The sequence below is a fragment of the Ursus maritimus genome, unplaced genomic scaffold (assembly GCF_017311325.1).
Source record: "Ursus maritimus isolate PB19 unplaced genomic scaffold, ASM1731132v1 scaffold_3, whole genome shotgun sequence".
In the NCBI taxonomy this organism is placed as follows: Eukaryota; Metazoa; Chordata; class Mammalia; order Carnivora; family Ursidae; genus Ursus; species Ursus maritimus.
In genome coordinates, this window is record NW_024425563.1 from 13,570,390 (window position 1) to 13,590,810 (window position 20,421).

Sequence of the window (20,421 nt, forward strand, 5' to 3'; positions counted from 1 at the left end):
CCCCGTGACGTCACGGCGTCCATCCGCCCATCTCCCAGTAGGTGGGGAACGGGGGCAGAGTTCCGGTCTTCGGGTCGCCGGGCCTTGGGCCGGGGTTTGGGATCTTCTGATTGCACGCGTGTGCTGAGAAGGCAGCACTGAGTCTGCTCTCGCTCCTCCCGGACTGCTGATGTAGACGCGGTGTTTTCCCGCCTCCGCGAGCTGCTCTGCCTACTGCTCCTGAGTTAACTGCCTTCCGGACCCTTTTAGGCCGCCGGACCGCCTGAGCCAGAGGACCTTCCCAAAGCTAGTCTTTTGTACTCTCCTCTCCTGCAGGAGGCTGACAACGGTTTCTTTAAGGTCTTGTTTTATTGTTGTTCTGCAAACTTGATTACGAACCGGCAGCCAGTGGTTCGCAAATATCAGTCCGTGGGCTGGTGGCATCCCATTCACCTGAGGAGCCCGACCTCAGATACTCTTCAGTCTGAAGTAGGACCAAGAAATCTGCATTTTAGCGTGGCCTCCAGTTTACGCAGTGCTCTAATTGCCTGATCCTGAGCCAAGCCCTGGATTCTTGGCTTTTGTCTCTTAATACTGCCGTCTGTTAAATCCTGGATGGAATCTAAACTTTTCTGGACACGCACCCCACACCACACCACTCCCGCAATTTCTTAGGGTCTTTACTTATGGGTTATAGCTTTCCTAAAAAGTTCCAGGTTTGATTAAATTATAGTTAGCCTGCCTGCCTCACACGTTGGAGATTTCAGTTTGAAATGGATCAAATGATCCTTAAGCTAAACACTGAAGACTACACACTCAGGCATGAAAAATAGGACACTAACGGACAGAAATGTAGACCTAAATTTAGGGATTTGAGTGCCTTGAATATAACTGACACCATCCTTCGGTGCCGAGGTGTGGGTCTCCATGTGCCCTGTAGCGGGAAACCTCTCTCCCTGGAGTTAGGCTCACATAAAGCTTATGATTACTGAGCTGCCCTGTGGCATTCTGAACAGCCTATTAATTAACCCTCTGGCCCTGTAGGACTCTCCCGTTGTCCTGCCCTTCTTTTTTTTTTTTTTTTTTTTTTAAGATTTTATTTATTTATTCGACAGAGGTAGAGACAGCCAGCGAGAGAGGGAACACAAGCAGGGGGAGTGGGAGAGGAAGAGGCAGGCTCATAGCGGAAGAGCCTTATGTGGGGCTCGATCCCATAACACTGGGATCACGCCCTGAGCCGAAGGCAGACGCTTAACCGCTGTGCCACCCAGGCGCCCCTGTCCTGCCCTTCTAACTTCTAAGTTGGTAGATAGATTAGAGGAGAGTATCCACTATTTTCTGAATGAAAGTTGACTTTCTAGTTGATAACCTAGCGTGGCTTTCTCTGAGTTACCATTCACCACTTAACACTTTCTGGTGACATGTACAAGCCACTAAGATACGAAGTTCATAATTTGGGAAGACAGGGCTTTCCATCCTTTCTTGGGATCTCACTGCCCCTGCTACACAACTTCTCTGATCCCAGCAAAGAATGAATTTATGATGTCAAGGCCAAGAAAAAAAAAAGCACAGCTTAAACAAAAAAGGGCCAAAATATCTAGAGTTCAAACCTCAGCAGTGCCTGTTAATAGTTCTATGAATCTGGACAAGTCACTCTACTTCTCTGAGTATCAGTGGCCCCATCTGAGTGGGAGTCGTCTATGAGAGGACCCAGCCCACAGCACATACTCAGGAAATGTTTACACTTTGTTATTCCTTCCCTACCTAGTAGCAAAACCTATTCAAGTGACTTAAAATCCATCCACCCTCCCCATCTTTCTTGCTGAATTACAAAACAGTGCTTGATTCTACTTAAAGCAATATTGTTTTATAGACCATTTGTGGGGGCCTTAGCTTTCATGTCTTACATTACTAAGCCTGATTTTTTTACTATAGGAAGTTTAGGGTCCCAATCAGTAAACTATTTTGACTACGTAGCAGTGATGCATATTTGTTCTGCAGACAGGCTTTAAGAACTCCAAGGGCAAATGTCCCTTACTGCTTTTTGCAGGTTGCATAATGGCAGTGAGGGGTTGGGGTGGCTTCTTTTGGGTTCTCAGATGAGTGCCCCATTTGAGATGATGCATTTTAGAAGGTGAGAGGAAGGATGCCAAGCCCTGACACTGAGCTCTCAGCTGCTACATGATAAATCAAATTCCCAGTCAAGTGCTAACAAAAGACAGACTCTAAATGACGTTAGAGCATCTAACCCCAAATCAAGAACCTGTTCCACAGGGTGCCTGGGTGGCTCAGTCAGTTAAGCATTTGCCTTCAGCTCATGGCATGATCTCAGGGTCCTGGGATCGAGCCCTGCATTGGGCTCCCTGCTCAGCCAAGGAAGTAGCCATAGCCTTTTCTCCTTAAGAAGATGACTTTATAAATCAAGTTTTGCTTTTTTAAGATGCTTAATTTAAAAATCAGCAAATTACCCATATTAAAGCATACCTGTTGCCCTTTTTTCTCCTCTTCAATACAGCCTGTGTTCATTTTCAGTTGTCGCTGTAAAATTTCCTGAAGAACTGAGGCCCTCAGTCCAACAGTCTATGAGGAACTGAATCGTGCCAACCACCCTGTGAACGAGCTTGGCATCAGACCCACCCACAGCTTATGCAAAACCCTGACCAGAGGACCCGGGAAGCGGCACCCAGATTTCTGACTTGCAGACGCTGTGAGGTACTAAGTTTTGTTGTTTTCAAGCGACTAAGTTTTGGGTAGTTTGTATGCACTGATAGATAAGTAATACATGCCACAATGGTGTGATTAAACCAACTGGCTTTTAGTTAAAGCTCAGGGCGTGGGCTCAGGGCGGTGCCTGCTCTGTGCTTGTACCCCCCATCACCCCACAGAGTATGTGCACTTGACACAACCTGTGTCTGGCCGGAGTGTCCATGAGGGAGCTAAATGGTGCCACTGCCCGCTCCCAAGCTACCCCGAGCCACCCCAGCCCCTCACTGCCTGACTAGACTGCCCTCCCCTCACGACTTGGTAAGTAAAAATTGCATCTCTAGCTCTCTGAAAAGAACTGCCCCAAATGAACCTGTGTCTGACTAAACCTTACTTACTTCCTAAAAGACAGAAAGGAGGAACTTTATCCTTGAGAAGGAAAGAATGGAAGAATCTATCTAGTCCTGTGGTCAGAGCAGAACTTCCAGGGAACGGGAGAGCTTGCCTTTCCACTCACTATCTAGAGCAGTGGTCTCCAAAGCAAGCGAGAGAATCCACTGGGATGTGGGAGAAAATGCTATTTTTTATCAAAAAACAAAAACAAACAAACAAACAAACTAGGGGCGCCTGGGTGGCTCAGTCGGTTGAGCGTCTGCCTTCAGCTCAGGTCATGATCTCAAGGTCCTGGGATAAGCCCCGCAGCGGGCTCCCTGCTCAGTGGGGAGTCTGCTTCTCCCTCTCCCTCTGCTCCTCCCCACTGCTCGTGCTTCCGCCCTCTCCCCCGCTCTCTCAAAATAAATAAATAAAATCTTTAAAAAAAATAAGAAACTAAGCTTTACTAATATCTAATATCTATCTCTTAGTCCGTGGGCCAGCCACAGCTTTAAGAGAACTGACCGTGAGTGGGCCCAGTGCAGAAAGGCAGCAGTGGCCACTGCCTTAATTCATTGCTGGGGTGTCACTGGGGTGCCACTGCAGATTTCAAGCCCTGGTTAAGGGGATGTCCTGATTCTATCATCTCTATGTTAATATTAGCCAAAATTGACTCCAGACAAATAGAAAAGGGGCTGAACATTACTCCAAGAAACTGCAGTCTGAACGCTAACATGTGCGTACAGGGGAACTTGAAGAAAATGGCTGAGCTGATTCTGCTCCTGTCCGAGTATGTCAGCCACATTAATCGTCTTACCTTGCAATAAAATTGAGCAGGAGGCCATCAAAAAATATTAAAAAGGATCAGGAAGATAATTTGAAGTACCTCAAAATTTGCCCCAAGTATATACGGTGCCTCCAGAGATTTGCTAGTGGGGGTAGCAGCTGTATAAGACCTATGAATAAGTGATACATGTGCACATATATATGTAAATATAAATATTTACCAATAGGGTACATAATCAGAAACATTAGGAAGCCATGGATCCACAGGATTCTGTGACATTTTCCAACCTAAATCTCAGAGGCATGGAACACCCAGCAGGACCCACCCGATCAGGAAGCAGAGAGGGTTAAAAAGAGAAGAGACAAAAACAAGAAAACAAAATAGGGGCACCTGGGTGGCACAGCGGTTAGGCGTCTGCCTTCGGCTCAGGGCGTGATCCCGGTGTTGTGGGATCGAGCCCCACATCAGGCTCCTCCGCTATGAGCCTGCTTCTTCCTCTCCCACTCCCCCTGCTTGTGTTCCCTCTCTCACTGGCTGTCTCTATCTATGTCGAATAAATAAATAAGATCTTTATAAAAAAAAAAAAAAAAGAAAACAAAATAAGTTTATTTGTCCTCCTCCACAGAACATTTTCACTGAAATAGTCTCCCCGACACCAGGCCCAGCTTGCACGACTGAATGGCCAGGACTCTTCCCTCCCTTTACTTCCCCAAAGAACCCAAAGCTTTTAAAACAGATGCGTGAAACAAAGTCAGAGTGAAAAATATTGGCATGTCTTCTGTGCATCCCAGTTTTAAAATGTTCGAGCTGCCACAGGAGAGGCTGTCGGGAGTGGCCCTCAGTTCTGAGTCGAAGGCCCACGGCATGGCCACTGCTGCAGTCAGTGGGAGGACACTGGTCCTTTCAGAAGGAAAGGCTTTGCTGCCTCCAGGATGTCCAGTTTGGGGTCCAGTGAGCGGCCAAGCCCCTCCAACACCATGATGGCAAACACAATGGAGGCAAAGTTGCTCTCTAGCTTGACCTGAAACAGAAACACACTGGTTCTTTCCAAAGCCATTTAGAGATCTAGAGACAAGTATCCTGGGTAACCAAGTGACTGTCCACTCCAGGCTTGCTGGGATTTCTGCCGTCCACCTAATACTCTTTCCCCTACCCCATCATTTTCACCACCATCTCATCTACTCACCCAACCTCCCATCTACGAGAAATATTAACGGAAAATCTGGGGGATGCAGCATGTACTTCTCTAGGGTGTGTGTGTGTGTATCTGAAAGACTTAAAAATACAATGAATATGTCACAGCTATACCAGAAACTATACATCTACATGAGGGTCATTTTTCAAGATCTGCAGCAGCCTTTTTTTCCCCAAGATTTTATTTATTTATTTAACAGAGAGAGAGAGAGAGAGAGAGAGAGTACAAGCAGGGGGAGTGGCAGGCAGAGGGAGAAGCAGGATCCCTGCTCTCGATCCCAGGACCCTGGGATCATGACCTGAGTCGAAGGCAGACACTTAACTACTGAGCCACCCAGGTGCCCCCAACTTCTTCCCCTTTGGAGCCAGGTGAAAAGTAATAGCAATTTAAGTGAATTACTCAACTAATTCTCAAAAGTACTATCATTATCCCCATTCTATAGAAAGGAAGCTGAAGCACAGGGTGGTTACGTGACTTGCTCAAGGCCACTGTGTGAGGGAGAGGATAGCCAGGATTTAAACCTAGAAGAATAAGAATCCATTTCTCAAATGGACTAAAGGTCGGGAAACTGAAGGTGGACTCAGGGGGAAATAACCTCTGTTAAAAGGAAAGGGTATTTGTCTCAGTTCAGGCCTGAAAAGTTGTGTGGGGCATCAGATGGTGCTTGACCACCACCGGAAATGCTTTCATTCTCAAGCTGAGTGGTGAGTTCTTCAGTGTTTGCTGTATTTTTTCTATCTCTATGTTTCTGGCCACTATTTTATTAAAAAATCAAGTGCCACATGAATAGACATTTCTCCAAAGAAGACATACAAATGGCCAACGGGCATCTGAATAGAGGCTGAACATCACTAATCATTAGAGAAATGCGATCAAAACCACAGTGAGATACCACCTCCCCGCCTCCGTTAGGAGAATTATAAAAAACAACAGAATAACATGTGTTGGTGAGGATGTGGAAAACCAGATCCTTTGTATTTTGATGGCGGGAATGTAAAATCATGCGTGGAGAAGTGGTATAGAGCTTCCTCAGTTTAAAACTACAAAAATACCATGTGATCGTGCAGTCCCACTTCTGGGTAAATATACAAAAGAACTGAAAGCAGGACCTCAAAGAAATATTTGCACACCCATGTTTCCTGTGGCATTATTCATAACAGCCAAGGGGTGGAAGGAGCCCAAATGTCCACGGACGGATGAACAAATAAAGAGAACATGGTATATACATACAACAGAATATTCTTTAGTCTTGAAAAAGAAATCCTGTGACATGCTACAATATGGATGAACCTCGAGGGCATTATGGTGAGTGAAGTAAGCCAGTCACAAAAGGACAAATTCTGCACATCTCCATTTATACGAGGTACCTAAAGTCACCAAAATCATGCAAACAGAGAGTGGAATGGTGGTAGCCAGGGGCTGAGAGGAGGGAGAAATTAATCGGGAGTTGTTCAGTGGCTATAGCTTCCATTTTGCAAGTTGAGAAAATTCTAGAGATTTGTCACATGATAATGTGAATATGGTTGACACTGATGAACTATGCACTGGAAATGTTTAGGGTAAATTTTTATATGTATTTTTAACTATAATTAAATATTTTTAAGTTTTTTTTTTTAAAGATTTTATTTATTTATTTATTTGAGAGATAGCGAAAGTGAGAGAGATCACAGAGGGAGAGGGAAAAGCAGACCTGCCGCTTTTCCCAGTTAAAGCTTTTTCCAGTCCCATGGTGATATTTAAGTCATTTTTAAAACAGAACTCGTCAGGGGTGTCTGAGCGGCTCAGTCGGTTGGGCATCTGCCTTCGGCTCAGGTCATGAGCCCAGGGTCCTGGGGTCGAGCCCTGTATCAGGCTCCCTGCTCAGCAGAGAGCCTGCTTCTCCCTCTCCCACTGCCTGCTGTTCCCACTGCTTGTGCTCTCTCTCTCTCTCTCTCTCTGTGTCAAGTAATAAAGAAAATCTTTTAAAAAAATTTAAAACAGAACTTGTCAAAAGTTTTGGAAAGCATAAAGCTTTTCACAAAAACCCCACCAACAAAGCCAACTCTGGAGTCGGTGACGGGTGCTGACCATGGCTCCGCCATGCACAGTCAGTGGGATGTGGTGAGTCACCTAACCTTTCTGTGCCTGTCCCTTCGTGTGGATAATATGGCAGAGATCATACCTGCCTGTGGAGATTGTCCTGAGATCTGAATGAGAGACTGGGTGAAAAGCACCCAGCACGACCGATTGCAGGTGGCAGGCATCCCACATGTGCTCGCTGTACCTGTTACCCCACAAATCCATGGCATACTTGGGGAGACCCTATTCTGTGCGTGGGTTTGGTTCCGAGCACACAGCCACTGCAGACCAGTCATGGAGCCGCAGAAAGAGCACGGGACTGAGAGACCCAGCTGTGTGTCAAGTTTTAGCTCTGCCCACAAGACCCAAGGGAGCAAGTGGACCTCCCTGCCTCCATTGTTCCTTCTGTAAGATGAAAGCACTAGGCCAGACAACCTTGTGACTCGCAGTTATGTCTTACGATCCTTGTCAAATAGCTGCCTTTCCCATGCAGCGGTTCACTATCAGACTGAAGAACCTCAAGAGAAACAATGGGAAAGGCCATCTTCAGATGAGAACCTTCCCCTCCCTGCCCTCAACACCTTACACCCTTGGCTGGCAGCCTGACTCTGAAGAGTGGCCCAAGACCACCCTCCAGCACAAGGAGACAGAGCTCGAGGCAGAGGCCAAGGTGAAGAACCGTGAGGCCACCTCCCTCCAAGGGGCTAGGGCAGGAGGCGAAGGCCAGGACAGCCCCGCTGGGGCTTCCAAATGCACTGGGACAAGAGGCGCCTCCTCTTGGGCAGCCCCCGACCCTAGGAAAGGACTAAGAATGACTTACATTGAGACTAAGCATCATTAATGTGAACTGAGGAAGGAAAAGGTAGGAAAAACCTGAGTGAGACAGTTTTTGGATTTCTAAACACATATGCCTCTAGCTAGGGATCATGAGTACTTGGACTGCTAAACTGACAGGTGCCCAGACTAACTGTGGCAAGGAAAAGACCCCGCCATGACCATGCCAGGAAACAGAAACCCCACTCGTCACACAAACAGACTGGTACGAAACATGTTTGCACAACTGAGATATCCTGTAGGAGAAGTACCTCTCAGCGCCCTGTGGCCACCCGCCTGCTTCCCCAGACCCCTCCCCACCAGCCTGACCAGAGTGCAGGGCTGGACTTCGCTGGGGGCCTCACCTTGTGAGTCATCAGTAACTTAAAGACATTCGACAGAAGGCTGGAAACTTGAAGCTGGAAAACAGAATAGAACTGACTGCAGAGCCCCCTCCACCGCTCCTCTCCCTTTCAGGCCCTGTCCTCCCACCCACACCAGCTCATATCCATACTCGCAACCACCCCCAACCCCCGCACACACACACACCAGCTGTTGGACAAATTCCAGAAAGGACCGGACACACACCAGCGCAGCTCCCATCACACTAGTGAGTTCAAAGACCCCTGCCGGAATTGAGCCTGGAGGCCCGTCTACCCCACCACTCCCAGCACACACAGAAATCACATCTGAATCCATGAGGTCGGCAGGGTGCCAGCCGCCACTCCTCACTACCAGGGCTCCTGGCTCTGACTCGCCCCTGCTAGTGTAGACTGTGCACTCGGTGAGAAAACAGTCAAGTTTGCTAGAACTATGTCTAAAACACAAAGTGGGCTTGGGTTCAGGTGTAAATGAAGGACATGAACGTTAGGTATGTCCTTTGGCTGCTCAGGGGCCTTAGTCCTCCCTCCCTCCCTCCCTGCTCAGCTGAGCCCCTGATCCAGGCGAAGCAGCAGAATGGCCATACCCGGGACAGGGAGGGGTTACGGCACTGTAAATGTCACTGCCCCAGCAGCCACCCAGGAGAACCAGGTCAAGGAGCCACTCCTGAGAGCCAGGGATTCCAGTGACCTGCCTCGCACCTGGAAGATGTGGGCAGAAGACAGGTTTGCTCTTTATCAGCCTTAAAACTCAACCCCACCCAAGACCTCTCCCCATAAAGAGGGTCTCCCTTCAACCTTTGCTCCATCCAAGGGCCAGGGCAGTAAACACCCCCCAGCCTCCACCCCTCAAGTGGCCTGCTCACCTTTTCCAGGGTGATGGTGTTCTTCCTGGCCTGGGTCACCAGTGTGGCCATCTCAGCCTTGAACCCCTCCACGTCCCTGCACTCGCTGGCCCGGGCATGATGCAGGATGAGCTCGGCCACTCTCTGGCCCTACAAGACATGAAAGAAAGGAACTTGGTAGAGTCAAGAGCTCATAAAACTAGACGCTCTGCCCAGACTTCCCCATATCCTCGTTGCTTCCACCCAGGGTTTCAACCATCCTGCCTTTGACCACCCATCCTTTTATCAGAATACCTGGTAACCCGCCAAAGACTTTGAAAGTCTCTGTCGGTTGGTAGAGCCCCCGTGCTAGCCTGGCCAGGGCCACGAGCTGTGTTCACCTCCTTCACCTTCAACAGCCACGCAGGGCACAGCGACAAAGCCAGCGTCCTGCCGCCCATGCTCCACGAGGCCCTGCTGACTAACCAGCCCGTCCCCAGACAGCAGGACCTGCCTCTGGACCGGCCCGGCCACACTCACCTTGTCGGCTCTCTTCCTGGCCGAGGAGAATTCCCTCCTCACGCCTGACCCAGCCTCTGTGCTCCGGCCTTCCGCCTCCTCCTCCACCCTGGGCACCCTCGGACCAGAGCCTCCTGGTCCCCCTGAACACCCTAGCAGTCACTCCGAGAGCCTTTCACCTCCCACAGCGCCACCCGGGAGCCGAGCTCTTTCTCTCTGGCTGTGACCTTCCTTCACCCCAACCTGTGCAGGGGAATGTCCCCCCACCCTCCATCTGCCACTGCACCTCAGTGTTTAACCTCAGCTCAGGGGATACTTTCCACTGTCTCAGGCTCAAGCCTTTGGTTTGTCCCCTCAGAAGGCACCCAAATAAGCAGGGGCTCCCCTGAATTTCACCTTAAAAAAAAAAAAAGTTCTTTCTTTGCCAGGGTCTTTCTTGCTGGAAAATTCCACACCAGTTGCTCAGAGGGTTTCTTCATTGTCACTCAATAGAGGTTGTGCTGAATCCCTTTCTGTAAATAATAATTCCCAACCACCGGAGCCCCTCGCAGCCACAGGGTCGGGAGTCAAAAACCACTCCAGACTCCAAGGGATCTTCCCATACTTGGAGAGTATGTCGTCTGTGCTGCTGCTTCGCACCAGCCTGCCGTCTTGCAGCAAATGGCACAGGCCAGGCCAACTGGTACTCAGACATGAGGCCAGTGTTCCCAGTGCCCACCCACATGCCTACTGATGCAGGAAGAGAAACTAGCAGAATGAAACAGTATTCAGCGTGGAGCCATTTCCTCCCCTCGTCCCAAACCATGAGCGGCTCAGAACGGGTGTCACACATGGGCATCAGCATATTCTGACTAAGACCCCTTGGACGGCTTCCCCCCCCGCCCTTCGCAGTCCTTCCCCTCTCACTCCACTCCACCCGCATCCATCAGGAGCATCCGAGGCAAATGTAGGCATTTACAAGATTGACGAGGGCCGAGGGGCTGCGAAGTTTCCAAGAGCCTAAAAGATCGTCCCCAACTGCTGCAGGCCCAGTGGGTCTCACCTGCCCCATGGCCACAGCCATGAAAACGGCCCGGAAGTTGCTCAGGTCAGCGGCCTGCAGCTCCGCCACAATGCCGGCATCCAGCAGCACCAGGCGCAGCGGACAGCGGGCGGGCGTCACGGCCACCACCAGTGTGTCACAGACATCCATCTGCTGCAGTGCCTCCTGACTCTTGGAAAGCCCGTCGGCCCCCTGCACCAGGATGTTCCCAGGGTGGAGGTCTGCATGGACGAAGTTGTCCACAAATATCTGGAAGGAGATCAGTGCTATTCAAGGCAGAGTCAGCCCCACCATCACCACCAGGCCAGGTGCAAAAAAGCCTCCAAGGTGACAGTAAGTTCCCAGCGACTGAGTACAACGACAGAGAGGTGTTCATTTCATAAAGCCTCACTGCTTATGTCATGCATTCAGAACTTGTACTGGGACAGGCCCAGTTGACATTTTTAAGAGAAAAGTTACTTTCAAAGGAAAGAACATTTAAAAAGATTATAAGGGAATATGAAAAATCAAAGACCAAACTGCATTTTAAAGGACTTATGTTTTTAAGATTTTATTTATTTGAGAGAGAGAGAGAGCATGAGCAGGGGGAGACACAGAGGCAGAGGGGGATGGAGAGGGACAAGCAGACTCTGCACTGAGCATGGAGCCCAATGCCAGGCTCGATCTCACAACCCTGAGATCACAACCGGAGCCAAAACCAAGAGTTGGACATTTAACCAACTGAGCCACCCAGGTGCCCCACAAAGGACTTATTTTTATTCTGTGATTTGAGCAGTTAATATTCTAATTAAGAATAATTATCTACCCATTGTTTAAAGATTTTCCCCAAGGGCGCCTGGGTGGCTCAGTTGGTTAAGTGACTGCCTTCGGCTCGGGTCATGATCCCAGAGTCCTGGGATCGAGTCCCACATAGGGCTCCCTGCTCAGCAGGGAGTCTGCTTCTCCCTCTGACCCTCACCCCTCTCATGCTCTCTCTCACTCTCTCTCTCTCAAATAAATAAAATCTTAAAAAAAAAAAAAAAGATTTCCCCCAAATTCTACATTCTTATAATTCATGGAACTACCTTTTTAAAAAAACATTTCATAAATCAGACTTGTCCTCTATTACCTCCCTCTGCCCATCACAGTGAAGTCTAACCAGGATAACAACAACCCATACTGGCACACAGAATCGAGTGGGCTGGGGGAAGTAGCTTTGAACCTACTAAGCAGGAAAGAAAGCCCCAGAGACTACGATGGACAGCAGTCAGGGGTGACTTTGTGGGACAGGAATATGCGTCCTGTGAAGGGTCATCTCTGGTCAGAAACCACCAGCAATCCTTCTAAAGGGGAAGAAGAAAAGCCCCAGAGGAGGGTGCAGAGAGCTGCCACTACAGAGGCTCTCTGGGGACGACTCCTACTGCAGCCCCAGGCCACAGAGAGACCCTCCGGGTCTGGGTTCTGGCTCTGAAGGAGATAGGAGAGGCTGCTGCCCTGGTGAAAACCCTGAGAACTAGAGAAGCCAGGGCCGGCACACCTGCTGGATGTGGGGACGAAAGGCTGGCTGACCCCCGACCCCAGGGCCAAACCACCTGGTACATGGCTGTCAGCTTAATCCCTCGGCTTTTGCGCCCATCCTCAATCCTGCAAGCTGGAGCCCGTCATGATCTCCCGTCTCCTGGGTGCCGCTCGGTGCTGCTTCTCCCCTACCTGCTCCCACTGCAGCTTCCCCTCCGGCCCAAGGTGCCTCTCAGAGCCCTGGTGCCGGGCACAAAGTCCTCTCCCCACTGAGCTCCCACCACACGGACGGAGTGGACACCCGGCTCTCCCCGCACAACCCTGCCGCTCCAGGAGCCCCTCAGGTGGGGGCTGCTGACTTTCCAGCAGAGGCTAGAAGTGGAGTCAGGGCCTGCTCTGAGCTCCTGTTCTCACCTTGCCCCACTTTGGCCACCAGCCTCGGCCCCCACGGCTCTACGTCACTCACGTGGGCTCTTTCCTCCCACTCTGACCACACACCTGGTTCCTTCTTACCCAGATTCTGCACCCTCCAGACCTGGATGCTCAATCCTCTTTCCTGCCCACAACGTGCCATCCATCCCTCGACTGCTGTCTTCCGTGCCGGCCACCAGGAAGAACTCAGGCCCTACACTTCCGTACTGACACGTGAGCTGCTATCAGTGCGTGAAAGCTAACACTGTGTCCTTTTACGAGTGTCATTTTCATCGTCAGGCTGTCCTCTCATAGATGACACCTAGACTTTACATCTCAGCGCAGACGGTGCCGCTTCGTGAATAAATCACGAGGCCAGGACGGGCCCCTCCTAAATGACCCTGTGGTACCTGTGTATCATTTCCTTATTGGTGGCCTGTCTTCCGAGAGAGTGGCAGTTCCATGAACACTGTAATCCTGTCTGTTTCGCTCACTGCTGTAAATCTAGCGCTTAATTCAGTGCCTGGCACAGAACAAACGGGTGCTCAACGAACTGCCGAATGAATGAATGACCACTGAACACACGGTATCCTCGGCTGTTTGTCTAAACTACAGGCACCGTGGGCAGGGCCTGGGTCTGGCTCCCCACTCTTCCCACAGCACCTGGCCTGGTGACAGAGTGCATGCCCCCAGGACCGTGCTTAACAGAAGGGTACAGCGCGAAGGGGCGTTCTGGCCGGCTCTGCTATTTCTGAGCAGACTCTCAACGTGGCGGCTTGCTGCTGTGCTCCCCCTCCCGCCCACGGCAGCCGACCCGTGTGTCTGCCGTCTCCCCACTCGCAGTTCGACCACATGCGGGGCCAGAGCACGCTCTCCAAGCCCATGAGCTCACCATCTTCAGGAGCATGTTGATTCCCAGCCGCGCAATCTTCTTCTTCAAGTCAGTGGGAATCCCCGCCTGCTGGTAACTGGACACAGGCACACTCTCCTTTAAGGAAGGTCAGGGAGGAGAGAGCTTGACCCTGGATGGCCTGCCTGGTGTCCTCTCCTCATCCCCGCGTGACACATTGGCGCTGCCTTCCCATCCCTGCTCTTCCCAAAGAGTTTTCCCTTCCTTACGATCCCCCTGAATCTGACACCCACAAGTTCATTTTAGCCTGTTTGCTTTTCCCTTCTGTAACACTTCTCAAAAGAAAACAAGTCCCATCGGCTTATTATGGAGGAAACCCGTGACTCCGCCCCCCACAGGTAAGAGACGTTGCAATGTCGTGAGAGAAGACAGGAGCAGGCCCCAGGACAGCTAGATTCTGATCAAGAATCAGCCAACAGGGAAATGAGTGAGCTCTGTGACCTCGAGCAGGAAAATTGGGAGGAAGAAAGGGGAAAAAGAGAAGGAAGAGGAAAGTAAATCAACCTTCCATGTAGGTTAGTTATTTGTCAAAGTGCCCATTGAGATCGATCTTGTTATTCCTCAGTAGCAAAGAGAAGAACTAAAGCCCAGAGAGTTTAAGTAACTTGCTCAAGGTCACACAACCAGTAACAGTGGGTCTTTCGTGTCACTTCCCTGGAGCAAACGTTACCATTTTTACAAAGGAGGCCGGACCAGGCAACAGCTAAGGCCAATGATGTGACACCAACACTTGCTGAGCACTTTCTCTGTGCAAACTCTGTGCTGAAGGCATTTTGCATTCAGTGTGTCACTGACTCCTGGGACAAGCCTATGAGGCAGGGACAGGCGCCCACCATTACACAGGAGGAAATGAAGTCACCAGCATACAAAATGGAAAGATTTTCAAGTCCAGAAAAGTCTGAGGCCACGTCCAGACTCCCAGCCACCTCCCTACGCTGCCTTCCCACCCAGTGCCATATCCCAACTCCCCTCGGTTTTACAGACAGTAATCACATGCTCTCTTGGGTTTGTCTTTTCAGACGGGAGCCCCAGCTGTGAGTGAAAGGCACAGCCCGAGGAAGCTTTCACTTACTTCGTAAGTCTCCACCAAGACATCCCTGGTGACAAAGGGACGCAGAGGGGTGGGGAATTTGACAGAATTCACATTCAGGAAGTTGCACTGGAAGTGTTCTAGATTCCGAGCTTCATAACGCAGGTCGATCTACAGGGATGTGGAGAAGAGGTGAGGGATGATCTGGGCACGGGGACGACAGCATCTGCACCGCCAGAGAGCTTAGCCAGTCACCATATCCACTGGCCTTCCCCCCACCCCCTCACCCTCCCCCTTCCTGCAGAATGCCTGGGGCGGGGGACTCAGGAGGGGCGGTTTTGCCTCCATGAACTGCTGGAAGCTGCAGCTGCAGACACCCCTGCAGCCCCTGGGCTTGGCTGCCTCCCCGCTATTCCCTCTCTGTTCACCCCCCTTCACTCTAGCCCCTGTGGCCCTTCCCCACATCCCAGGGGTTCATCTCCACTGCTCTCCAGCAGCCATTCCCCTCTGCCCACTGCACTGACGCTGCTCCCTCCACTCACCAAGCCTTTCGCTTGCCAGACTCAAGGGACTGCTCCCATCTTTATCCTAATGATGTCTCGGGGCGCCCGGTACGGTGCCATTGAGAACCCCCTTCTTCCTGTACAGCTCTCCTCCTGGCACCCGCTGTTTACTTCCCGCTATGATCCTCCCCTGGCACACGCTGATGCTCTCTCAGCTGCTGCCCTTCGCCAGCCTGTGCTCCCCCTCTCCATCCCCTCCGTCCTCAGCTAGCACCTCCTCGAGACAGTTCCACACTTCTCTTCAAGTTGTGGCTTCATGGACACCCAGAGCCCCTTAAACTCTGTGTCTAAACAGAACTTCCTGCCCCCGCCCCCATGCAGCCAGATACCTGGGCATTACTGCACATTACTTCTTCTCTCTTGGCCTCCACACAGTGGGCCAAGTACCAGTGAGCTGCAGCCTCAGCACTCTCAGATCCGGTCCCCCACTCCAGCCCACCATGGCTCCCAAGCTGACTCCCAACCAGCCACCGGAACCCTAACAGATGCACCTGAGTGGGGCTCCCTGACTCCCATCGTCCCTCTAATCCATCTGCTGGTGCCCCCCTACTACCTGCAGGATGAAGTCTAAATTCTTGAGAGTGACATCCAAATTGGCTGTCTCCTCAGAGCCATGGCTTGTGCCTCCGGCTTCCTCTCCGGCCCAGAACTCTACCTTCCCCCAGTCTGTATGGTGCTGAACATCCCAGCCCACCCGAGCCTCCCCTTCTCTCCTTCGCCTTCCTTATTCTCACTGGTGGGAATTTCTTCTCCCATTTGGTCCAACTGTAAACACCACTCACCTCCCAAGACTCAGCTAGAGCCTGGGGAGCCCTGACTCTCAGGACAGAATGACCACTTCCTCTCTGGGCCCCAGCTGAACCCAGCTGAACCTGGAGAGACTTCTTTAGGAGTCTCTGAGATCGTGCTCTATTTGCGAATATTTACAGGTCAGTCCCCCTCTGCCTATTATACCTTCCTTATGGACAAGAAAATCTCACTCATCAACCCATGCTATCAGACTTCTAGAAGAGGAACTGAATTTCGCACGGGTGGTAGGACTGAGAGTAATGCAGAGATGCTTGTGGGAATAGAAGCTATTTTCTCTCTTTTAATCTTCTTTTATTATCGAAACTACATTACTCCATAGCATACACCAAAGCTTTCTAAACATTAAAATGCGTCCCTGGGGCTTAAAATCTTACATCAGAAGACATAAATGAGGACCTAGCACATTGCTCCTAAAAGACTGCCAACTTCCGCACCCTCCAACTGGAGCCAGGGCAGTTGCCTACTCAGAGCCCTGACCCTCCACAGTGTGTTCACTAAGTGTCGCTACTTAAACAAGGATACCAAGGGTCCTAGACAGGGAGGAGGACTTGTTTACTCAAAAGCCCTGGAAAGGAAGTAAAGGCACAGTGCGCGACTTCACTAATTCTTCTCACCTGGGAGTTCAGCGGCTGCCTGTGGCTGAAGGCCCCACTGCAGTCCTGCACTTTCCTGCCGGGAACTAAGGAAGAGGGCTTCCCAAGCACCCTCGCAGTTACACTGGGCCGTGGCATTCAAGCCCTGGCCTGTGGACTCAGAAGGCCCCAGTTTCTAATGGGATCCTCCAGGATCTCCTCCCCATTCCGTACTGACCCGAGATGATGCAGGTTGAAAATGGCCCTGCCCAACTTGGGCGGAAACTGGGTCCCTGAATCACTGTGGAGTAGAGCTCCCTCTCCCTCTTTCAGTTCACGGGCATGGACTTTAATAGAAGCAAGAAATCACCTCATGGCATTCGGCTTCTGAGATCTGGGCATTCTGTGTTACATCAGTTAGCATTACCTACCCCGACTACCACACCATACTAGCTGTGACTCCCTGGGACATCACACATCCATTCAGCATTTGCTAAATGGCTGATGGCAAGAACTATGTGAGATGCAATTTGTAACTGGGGGAAGGAGACTTCACCTGATGGACCATGAGCTTCTCAAATTCCTCCACGATCTCAGGCAAGCTAAGCCACTTGATTCCCGGCAGAAGCGCAAGGACCCGGCTGCCCATCTTCATCAGCAGGAGGTCCATCTGCACCTGAGACAGCAAGCCGGGGTGCAGCACCTGCCAGGAAGAGGAACAGTGAGGCAGGGAGGGGTCAGGAGGGCACATTCACCCAGATGGGACAGGCGCCCAGCATAGGGGAGCCAGGCCAGCTTCTCATCAGAGCAGAACGGATGTGGTCCCAACACCCGGGATGCTCCTGCCTCCCTCGCTCCCGTGTGCCTTCGCTGAGATGCCAGGGCCAGCTCTCTGTGCCACACTTAGCTTTGCTGGGAAGAACTGGTGGGCTTTTCCTTCCAAATGCATTAAGTTTAGGTCAGTGGCTCCCCAACATTAGCGTGCACCAAAGTCACCGTGGAGTGTCCGGGGAAGGTGTGGATGGCCATGCCTCCTCCAAGACCTACTGCATCACCGACTCTGGGGATGGGGCCAGGAATCTGCATTTTACTGAGCACACCAGGTAACTGAGTCGGGTAGTCCAAAGCCTGAGTCAGAGAAGGATCTAGAGTCACAGAACCCCAGCAAGGATGCACTGAGGTAGGATGGAAAGAGTCTGCTTTCAAAGGCCTGTTGGTTCCCAAACTGGCCAAGCTACTCAACCTCTCAGCCTCCTGTTCCACTTTTTAAAACATGGAGATAGGGGCACCTCAGTGGCTCAGTCGGTTAAGTGTCTGCCTTCAGCTCAGGTCATGATCCCAGGGTCCTGGGATGCAGTCCCGCATCAGGCTCCCTGCTCGGTGGGGAGCCTGCTTCTCCCTCTCCCTCTCCCTCTGCCCCTCCCCGCTGCTCGTGCTCTTGCTTACTCTCTGTCTCTAAGTAAATAAATAAAATCATAAAAACAAAACAAAACATGGAGATAACAGTCCTTACCCCCATATCAAGTCCTTTCAGGAACAAAGCGGAGATATAAATAAAGAGATACAAGTCAAGCAAGTGCCTACCTCAAAGGCAGCTAGTACAGACTACATAATGCATCTGCCATGACTGACTCCTGTCCTGGTACACAGCTGACATCCACTCCTTTTGTCTTCCACGGAGCAGATGATATTTTGGTCCAGTGTTCCCCAAACATGCCTGCTCATGGGAATCACTGGCAGCATTTATAAAAAGCCAGGCCTCAGGCCTTGGAAAGTATGATTCAGTAGGCGTGAACAGAGGGTTGTTTCCAAGGAGGTGTAAGAGAGCATCGAGGGTACCTGCTACTGGGGTCTGCCAGATCCCTGGGATCATGCTGAACGGGGATGGAAAAGTGTGGAGACAAAAATGATGGCGCCCAGGCAGGGGTGACTAGAAATGAAGAGAGAAGGAAGTCACTTCTGTAAAAATGAATACCGCCATCTTGGACTCGCCACAGCACGTCTAACCTAGGCAGTCTCTTACTTATCCTGGCCCCAGAGGCGTGGGTCAGCTGGGTGGTGGTTCCTCCACCCACAGAGGCAGCGGACCCCAAACCCTCTTCATTTCCTTTATCAGACTCTTCACACAACCACTCCCTTGAACCAAGAAATACAGCGTGCCCAGCATAGGCACACAAAGGTCAAGCTAATAAAAATCAGTGGAAGGCAATGTGCGGTAATTTGCAAATGGGGGTTCCTGACCGAGGACAGCTCTGGGGGGCCGGTGCCATTTTAGAGACAGCAAGGGCCAGCTGAAGACATCCGAGCACTTACTTTCACTGCCACCGGGATGAGGTGATCTGGCTCAGGTTGGTGGGCAGGTGCTGAAGATGGAGACAGGACTGCATTTGATCCAACCGGGTCAGCTTTAGGGAGGAGCAGCCTTTCTAGAAATGACTGGTCAGCAAGACTTCCTTGAAACCCCCACCCCTTCCCCGGGTGTCCAAAGAGCTCTCCCAGCCTCCCAACTGCCCCAACTTCTGAACACGGCTGCAGGCGGGAGGCCTTAGCAAGTCTCCAGACGCTGTCATTCTCCAGGAAGGCAGGATTGGCACGCGCTTTGTACACTTGGGCCACACAGCCTGAACCCACAGGTTCCTTCTTCTCAAAGCAGAGGACCCTCCCCCAGTCTTCCCCAAATGCCTGCCGCAGGAAGTGTTCAGTGTGAGTCCAAGGGTGGGGGGTCACACGGACATGCAGTTTAGAGAACTGGGCACAGAAAGCCTCTGAGAAGAGATCGCGCCGGGTGCTGGCCCACTGGCCCAGTTTGATATATGTTGGGCCTGAGGTCTCTGTGGCTTTCAGAAGCAGGTAGAGCCAGAGGCTGGAGACACTGGGAGCCAGGTAGGTGAGGGGGTAGAAGAGAAGGAGGGGGAAGAATTTCATCAAGAGAGCTCCAGCCCGGAGCCAGATGCGGACATGCAGAAAGAGGCATCCTAGCCGCCCCTCTTGGGGGACTCTCTCCAGTGGCCCATTTTCAGCTAGGTCACTCCAGCCGGCTCTTCGCTGGCACACGCTCTCAGGGCCCCCCTCACCGGTGTCCCCATAGGCTGAGATAAGTTTGGGTAAAGTACCAAGCAGAAGCCAACAGAGTCTGGCATTACGAGAGCACCCAGATGATCTTAAAAGGCCGAGTTCTTTTCTGAGCTCAAAACCCCTTAAGTGCGACAAGCAGACTCTGATGGAGAAGCGCCAGGGGCTCACCATCCTCTCCCAGAGGTCCCCGGCCTAGCCTGCCTGCCCTCGACTTAAAGGGCACCCATCTATGCTCACGCTTTAGGCAAGGCTGACATGAGTCCAGGGCCACAGGTGAGTATCCCACTTAAAAGTGGGGTACCAGCGAGATCCGGCGCCGCTCAAACCCCGCGCGCAGGCTAAGCGTGGGTAGGGCGCTGCAGGGCGCTCCCCCTAGGCAGCGCAGCCCGGCCCCTCCGTGCCCGCTCCACACCCCACTCCCTCCCGGTACCTCGCCTAGACCTAAGGCCCGAGGCCGGCTGCGCCTTCGGGGACTTCTGAACCGCACCAACTAGGAGAGCAGGAGGGGCCAAGACAGACGCCCGGCCAGGCCCAGAACCGCGACGCGACCTGCGCGAGGTGGCCGCGCGGGCGGAGCCAGAGCCTGCCGGTCGCGGGGTCACCCCACGCCAGGTCGGTGGCCAGGCACCCAACGAGGGCAGGAGCGCAGAGGGGCTGGGCGGGGGTGGGGGTGGAGGGCGGTGCGGAGGGCCCGGGTGCCGAGAGCCGGGGGGTAGCGGAGACAAGGGTGGTGCGGGGGAAGAAGGAAGATACACCCGGGACAAAGGGTTGAGAGCCGCGGCGTGGGAAAAGGGGGGGCAGTGCGGACCGCCGAAGACCCGGGTACCGGGGTGGGGAAGAGCCAGGAGCCGGGAGGTGAGGGGTGCAGAGGTCCAAAGATG

General features: G+C 51.9%; 1 protein-coding gene and 1 long non-coding RNA gene across 6 annotated transcripts; one reads left to right on the plus strand and one right to left on the minus strand.

Moving 5' to 3' along the window:
• The first annotated feature begins 47 nt into the window (after nt 1-47).
• Nucleotides 48-13,459, plus strand: LOC103669028. Of its 2 annotated transcripts, none has more exons than XR_570185.2 (3): nt 48-339; nt 2,495-2,691; nt 12,687-13,459. It is a non-coding gene; the product is annotated as an uncharacterized LOC103669028 (long non-coding RNA). The 2 variants fall into 2 exon arrangements; XR_570184.2 differs by having other exon boundaries at nt 2,512-2,691.
• On the minus strand, nt 4,432-19,959 carry ADCK2 (aarF domain containing kinase 2). 4 transcript variants are annotated; one of them, XM_008697340.2, is made up of 8 exons: nt 18,779-19,957; nt 17,022-17,168; nt 14,563-14,691; nt 13,473-13,568; nt 10,673-10,921; nt 9,154-9,282; nt 8,273-8,326; nt 4,432-4,862 (listed from the first exon to the last, which is right to left on the minus strand). In XM_008697340.2, the coding sequence occupies exons 1-8, from the start codon at nt 19,709-19,711 to the stop codon at nt 4,722-4,724; spliced, it is 1,878 nt and encodes a 625-aa protein (XP_008695562.1). In that variant the 5' UTR covers nt 19,712-19,957; the 3' UTR covers nt 4,432-4,721. The 4 variants fall into 4 exon arrangements, with proteins under 4 accessions (XP_008695562.1, XP_008695563.1, XP_008695564.1 ...); XM_008697341.2 differs by lacking the exon at nt 8,273-8,326 and having other exon boundaries at nt 18,779-19,959; XM_008697342.2 differs by lacking the exon at nt 13,473-13,568.
• Between the last annotated feature and the right edge of the window lie 462 nt (nt 19,960-20,421).

Excerpts from the sequence above, each read along its gene's own strand:
- ADCK2 (XM_008697340.2), bottom strand. The coding sequence starts at position 19,711 with ATGGTGAGCCCCTGGCGCTTCTCCATCAGAGTCTGCTTGTCGCACTTA. Across the intron at positions 17,169-18,778 it reads TCATCCCGGTGGCAGTGAAA|GTGCTGCACCCCGGCTTGCT; the intron begins GTAAGTGCTCGG and ends TCTTCCTGGCAG. Across the intron at positions 8,327-9,153 it reads ACACCATCACCCTGGAAAAG|CTTCAAGTTTCCAGCCTTCT; the intron begins GTGAGCAGGCCA and ends TCTGTTTTCCAG.